The sequence below is a fragment of the Marmota marmota genome, unplaced genomic scaffold (assembly GCF_001458135.2).
Source record: "Marmota marmota marmota unplaced genomic scaffold, marMar, whole genome shotgun sequence".
NCBI classification, from domain to species: Eukaryota; Metazoa; Chordata; class Mammalia; order Rodentia; family Sciuridae; genus Marmota; species Marmota marmota.
This window is the reverse complement of record NW_025999869.1, coordinates 10870237-10877207: the sequence shown is the minus strand read 5'-3', so window position 1 is coordinate 10877207 and position 6971 is coordinate 10870237. Positions and strand designations below refer to the sequence as shown.

At 40.1% G+C, this 6971-nt stretch overlaps 1 protein-coding gene across 1 annotated transcript in view; it reads left to right on the top strand.

Moving 5' to 3' along the window:
- The first annotated feature begins 4958 nt into the window (after window positions 1–4958).
- The window catches only part of Ccng1 (cyclin G1), an 8093-nt gene continuing 6080 nt past the window's right edge, over window positions 4959–6971 (top strand). Inside the window, exons 1-2 of the mRNA XM_015492644.2 lie at window positions 4959–5199; window positions 6246–6509. Of these exons, the coding sequence (XP_015348130.1) occupies window positions 6246–6509 (264 nt within the window). The 5' untranslated portion in view covers window positions 4959–5199. The remainder of the gene's footprint in view (window positions 5200–6245; window positions 6510–6971) is intronic.

Genomic DNA, 6971 nt, shown 5'->3' with positions numbered 1-6971 from the left:
ACTTAATCAATGGAGACTTCAGCAGAACATGGCACTCTGGGCAGTCAGGAAAGAAACACATTATGGCTGGGAAAGGATGATAAGTCTCCAGCTCAGCACTCATTGCTTATCTTCTTCCTCTCAGGTCCATTGTCACCGAGAAAAGATTAATATTTGCCTTCTTCCCAGGGATTGTCATTTTCCATATCTTTCATTATCTTTGAATTCTATGGTTGGTTCCTCAAAGTCTGCAGTCACCAGAGCATGCCTCAAAGTCTGCAGTTCCTATATTCTAAGAATGATGGCTGTGAGCCAGGTGTAGTGGCACATACTTGTATTCCCAGCAACTGGGGAAGCTGAGGCAGGAGGCTCAGGAGTTCAAAGCCAGCCTCAACAAAAGCAAGGCTATAAGCAACTCAGTGAGACCCAGTCTCTAAATAAAATATAAAATAGGGTTGGGTATGTGGCTCAGTGATTGAGTGCCCCTGAGTGCAATCCCTGTATACACACACACATACACACACACACACACACACACAGAGAGAGAGAGAGAGAGAGAGAGAGAGAGAGAGAGAATAAATAAATAAAAAGAATGGTGGATGTGGTATTCACAGTCCTTCAGGATGAATAACTGCTTCTCTACCCAGTTTCGTTGCTAGAACATCCCTCATACCTTCATACTTTAGCCAGAGTGATCTACATTTCATTCACAGAAATCAGTTTACTCTTTCCCCTGTGTCTTTGTACATAGTGTTGTTTTTGTCTGCATTGTCTTTTGCAATCATCTCTTCATTTGGCTAAATCTTTCAAAACCCAGATCAGGAATTACATTATCTTGGAAATCTCTAAGAAGCCCCTTCCTCCATGGCGACCTTTAACACTGACTTAGTTTAAATCTTCTCATGTGCTCTTCTGGAACACATGAGAGTGCCCACCTCTTCATGCCACTTACTCTAGAGTTTGCATCTCTTCCTGAAATTTTTTTGTGTGATTTGTTTTGTTTTGAAGACAAACTGAAACATGTAATATGTTACCTTAATTACATGTTTTCCCTCCACACTCATGCAGCCACCCTTGGAATTCTGAGGAAGAGGGTTCCCCATGGTCCTCTAGCAGCAGCAGAAACTGATGCTGGAAAGAGGCTTTGACCCACCACCAACAGGAGGCAGTAGTAAACAACCAACTTGGGACTCACTAATTGTTAGGATAATGAGGTTGGGGTAGAGGAAAGAGCAAAGGCAAAATCAGATAGGGGAAAGAAGAGTTAAAAGGCTAGAGAGACAAGGGAAGTTGTGACCTAAAGCAAAGAAGCTATCATCAGTTTACTGCCACCCTAGGTAACAAAGGTTCTGACCTAGGAGGATCCTGATTTTAGTACAATGTAAAGGGAAAAGAAATTTAAATTAGAATGAGGAATCAAAGAAGCCACTGCCAAGCAAGTTATCTTCAAAGGAACAGAACAGAGTAGATTCACCAGAGCATGCCTGGAGAGGTGGAGGAGGCTATAAATAGTTATAAGATCAGGAAGTAGATACTTTCCTGAGGGTCTCACTTGATTGAGTTCTTTTTGATCCTCTCTTCCTTGGTCCTCTTCATAGTTGAACAATTCTATATTCAAACATTCTATACATTTGTCAGTGAGTCTGAACAGAAGGTAAAATGCTTGCATATTGTGTGTGTGTGTGGGGGGGGCAAATCCTTTATCACCTCCAAGATGGAAATAGAAACAATTAGGAATTTCCCTGTGAGTCAGGGCAGTATTAGACACATCACCAGTGTTACACCTGCCTGTCACAATCCTCATTGCTTAAAGGCACTTCTATACTACCATGTAGAGAATATGATTAAATCTTCCCGTTACTGTCTGGATTCCTGCCTAGCTTCAAGGTAATTATTCTGAGCATTAGTTCTTATTGCACTTAAATGTTGATGGAGAACAAAGTACAAAGACAGGAACTGAATATATCATTGAATCTAGACCATATTCTAGAAATCAGCCAGTTAAACAATTCTTGATAGGATGTCATGTGAAAATCTACACTTTTTTAAAATAAGATCATAGGTAATGAAAGATTCATTTTTCTTATTTTCCAAGAATAGATAATTGTTGATTTTTAGATTTTTCTAGTTAGGTCTTTTAAATTATTCAAATGATGGTCTGTATCTAATACTATGGAATAAAATGGCAGGGGAAGGGGAAGAAGAAAAGGAAAAGAAAGTTCATTTGATTTGATTTATATTTAGTTACTATTTCTTCAGTGCTAGTGAAACAATGTTTTACATAAAAAGTAAAAATATTCAAATCTTGAAGAATACATTTTTTTCTTATAGAAACAATGATATATTTTCTAAAGCTTTCAAGTGAAAATTTCAAGTGTAAATAAGATGTAGAAATTAATACATGCAATGAAGATATTTTTATTTCTGTTAAACATTTCTACTACTCTGATTTTCCTTCTAGGCTGAGAATAGAAGACTTAGTCTGACAATAAAAAACAATCAAACATATGTTTAAGCAAGACATTAAAAAAAAGAAACATTAGCCAGGCTCAGTGGTACATGCCTGTAATCCCAATGACTCAGGAGGTATAAACAGGATGATTGCCATTTCTGGGACAGCCTGGGCAATTTAGCAATCTCCTGTTTCAAAATTTGAAAATAAAAATAAAAAAGGGCCAGGATATAGCTCAGAGATACAATACCCTTGGGTTCGATCCCCACTACTGCAAAAATAAATAAATAAATACATTAAAAATGTTAGGGGTTATAGACATAGCCCAATTGTAAAATGCTTGCCTAACATACATAGAGCTCTGGCACCAGCACCAAAAAAGAAAAAAGAAGGGAGGGTAAAAATAAATGTTTGTAACTTTGTAAGTTAATAATAAAGGCCACCATTTATCAAATAATTTGTTGTATTCTGGGAATACTGCCTAACTCTTTATGTATTTTCATTATTTAACCCTCTCAATTACCCTATGAGTAAGATAATTTTTACTTCCTATTTTTGATAAAATAGAAACTCAATGTTATTAAATAACTTGCTTACAGTCACAAAGCTAATAAGTTTATTTTATTCTTAAATCTATGTGCTCATATTACCCACAAAACTATATGTTCTACAAGGTAAGGAACTACTCTAGCCTGTCCTCCACTGGCACAAATTAGAAGTTCAATAAATATTAACAAACTTGTGTGTGCTTGTCATTGCTATAAATATTTTATAGTTCTTAAACTCTTTTTCTTATATAGTGTGAATTTAATAATTAGGAATAACAGGACCTAAAAACTGAAAGGAGAACTGTACATTTGTAAACTCACATATTTTTGCAGGTAGTATTTTCAATTAAATTTAAATTACCAAGGTAAGCCAGGCCTGGTGGTGCATGCCGGCAATCCCAGATACTTAGGAAGGCTGAGGCAGGAAAATCACATGTTGGAGGCCAGGTTGGCAACTTAGCCAGACCCTGTCTCAAAATAAAAAATTCAAAGGGCTGGAATTCAGTTCAATGCTATAGTGTCCTAGGTTCAGTCTCCAGCATCACAAAAAAATCAATATAAGTGCCAATTTATTTTCATTGTCTACTTTCAAGGGCGACAAAAGCCCCTTCCCCATTTGTGCCACAGCTTCTAAAACTGACCTGATAATTTGACTGAGGTATTATCTTGAGGCATTAACTTTTTCTCCCTTAGCCTTCCTCCCCCTTCCCCTTCACATCACTGTCCCCAATTATTCCAGGGCTTGGTCTTGGGGCTCTGGCTCAGGAAAGTACATGGCAGGGCAAACAGCAGAGGTACCAGCAAAATCTTTCAGATTTTTACTCTTTCAATGTCCAGAGAACCATGGAACAGGAATTGACCATGAGGACAAAGATCTCTAGCTGCAGTCTGTAAGCGCTGAGGACTGATCTCTTATGTCCTCTTCCTCAGACTTTGTTAACTAGTAGACCCTTATTACTTGTGATAATCCAGGAGAGAGGGAAGGAATCCAGAAAGAGTTCCAACTAATTATTTTCCCACTAACCTGGCAGGGAAAAGGCCAATACAGATTAAGTTCATTATATTAAATAAGAAGAGTAATATTACTCTACACCCAGATAGGAGATTGAAATTCACACTCACTACATTGAAGATTTTCCTGTATTGCTCTTAATGGTCCGCCACACAGTTTTCCTTTTAAATCAACTTAACTGTTTACATTACTATTTAAATTTTTTTTTAATATTTATTTATTTTTTGGCGGACACAACATCTTTGTTTGTACGTGGTGCTGAGGATCGAACCCGGGCCGCACGCATGGGCCGCACGCGTGCCAGGCGAGCGCGCTACCGCTTGAGCCACATCCCCAGCCCCTTAAATTTGTTTTAAAAGCATGTTCAAAAAAATTAGTAGAGGATCAAGAAATTACACAGTCCAACGCCATCACACTATTTGACAAATTATACAAAAAGCAAAACGCGACGAAGATAGTCGATCTCCAAAGTTCACAAAGAGAACCTGCTGGAATTTAAATAAACCGCACCACAGACAATCTACCACCTCTCCATGTGTAATGAAAAATCAAAGCTTGACTTTTTTTTTTTTTTAACTTGTCATTGTATTTTTAGAAAGAGGAGGCAGAACCACTTTGCAATTACAATACTGCAGAGAAAATTCTCCGTACATTCTGGAATGATAGTCTGACAGTTTGGCTGGCGGCAGAACGACCGGCCGTGACAAGCGCTGGCAAGTTGTATTTAGTTCGGCCCCCTCCTGCGTGAAGACCCTTTAGAAAATTCTCCAATGAGAGACGCTTAGGGGTAGGGGCGTGGCCTCAGCAGGACGGAGAATTCGAGTCTTTATAATAGGAAGTGTGCGCTGATTGGCCAAGCTTTTTTGCCTCTATGGACCAGCCCTCTTTGGACCACGGAGGCCATCCATCAAAAGAACCACACCAATCAGCGGCAAAAATGCTTCCCCCGCGGGAAAGGCCCGCCCTCCAATATATCACTCCGGAGGCCAGGCGTGGCCCCTTCGGCTCGGAGCTGACCCTGGGGAGTGCAGAGGCGTCTCGGCTGCGCTGCTGAAACCACCACCCGCAGCTCCCCCTCCCCGGGCCTTTCCAGTCTGTCTCTGGAATCCCCTCCCCTTCGCGATCTCTCGGATTTGATATCCTGGGGCGAAGTGGGAGTTAGGCCCGGGGAGGGTGGTTACTGCTGAGGAGCCGCAGTCTCTGTCAAGGTGAGCTGAGCGGGGTTTCGGGTGACTCTCGGGCGGGTGGAGAGCAAGGTGGAGGCACGCGCGGAGGGCTAAGTCTGGCCCGCGCCCTTGTCCTGAGAGTGTGTGCACAAGCCCAGGCTAGTCTGAGCCTGGAGGGGCGGAGCTGGCTCAGTGCTCCTGAGGTGTCAGTCCCAACGACCACTCCAGGAGCCTAAAGGTTGGACCCCTGAAGTTAGTGGTTCAACCCTAAGGTGTCCTGCCTTCCCGTCGTTAAATTGATGTGAGGCTCTAGTTACCTTCCGCGTATCTAGACTTAACTGTTGCGGGGTCTTAGTTGTATTATGCACAGTTACAGTAATTCCCAGGTTCATCTCGCAGACTAGGTTACCGCACCCCGCCCCGCCAGCCTACTACGTGCCCCGCATAGCACCCTCTCCCCCCCATAATACTGATAAAAATCAACCATTACGTAGCACTGTGCTACACTCTTTAATCATCTTGTGTAATCGTTACAATCAGATATTGTTACCTTCATCTTAGATGTGGAAATGAGCTCATTATTGTTCAATGATTATTAAGCATCTACCTATGCGCTAAGCTCTAAACGATTTCATTTTAATCTGCACAGGTAGACTTGTGCAGGTAATAACCTTTTTCCCACTTTACATAAAAGTTAAGGAAAATTAACCAACATGAATGGTTCACATTGTTAATACGAGGCACAATACATGCTACTGTTCGATCCCAAAGTTTTGGTATCCTGCCTTACAGTGTCTGTTCGTTTGTTATCCATTGTCAGTAAGCAACTTGCACAATATTTCTTGAAGACTTACATTTTTAAAAAATGTATAGTTCTTGTGTTCTAGAAACTCAGAATTTACAATGTGACCAATTTGTAGAAGGGGGCAGGGGGAATGTAACAGCGCTTTGCAATGATTTAGATTCCCTAGCTCCATTGAGAGAGGGAAGATATGTACTATAGAACACCTCTTTGCACAATGCAAAGATAGCCAAGGAAAGCAGAAAGAGCTACTCTTACTCCTAACTGGGATTTGTTCTATATATAGATGATAGAGGTACTGACAACAACTGACTCTCAGAAACTGCTACACCAGCTGAATACCCTGTTGGAACAGGAGTCTAGATGTCAGCCAAAGGTCTGTGGCTTGAGGCTAATTGAGTCTGCACACGATAATGGCCTCAGAATGACTGCAAGACTAAGGGACTTTGAAGTAAAAGATCTTCTTAGTCTAACTCAGTTCTTTGGCTTCGACACGGAGACATTTTCTCTAGCTGTGAATTTGCTGGACAGATTTCTGTCTAAAATGAAGGTATGTTTAAGCTATATTATCCTGAATATTTCTTAATTTTGTTCATTGTGTTAGAGATGTAATTGCTAGCTTCTGCCTCATACTCATAAACTTTTGTATATTCAGCAAATAACCAAAACACTATAGGAATTTTGTGCACTATTGTATTAGATGCTTCCTTATCATAATCAAGAATAATGTATCATTTATTAGTTATATTCTGAGATGGAAAATAGCCCAATATCAAATAATTGCAGAGTCTTCCAGATGGAAAATTGGATGTTTTTAAAAACTTGACAGGTTGAATATTTCCATGTATTTACAGTTTTTTTTGACAATAGGATTCATTTTTACATAATTATAAAAGCATGGACTATAATTTGTTCTCATTCAGTCCCCAGTATTTCCCCTTCACCTCCTCTTCTCCCCATCTGTTCCCTATTCTCTACTGGTCTTTCTGCTGTTTTTTTTTTTTTTTTTTTT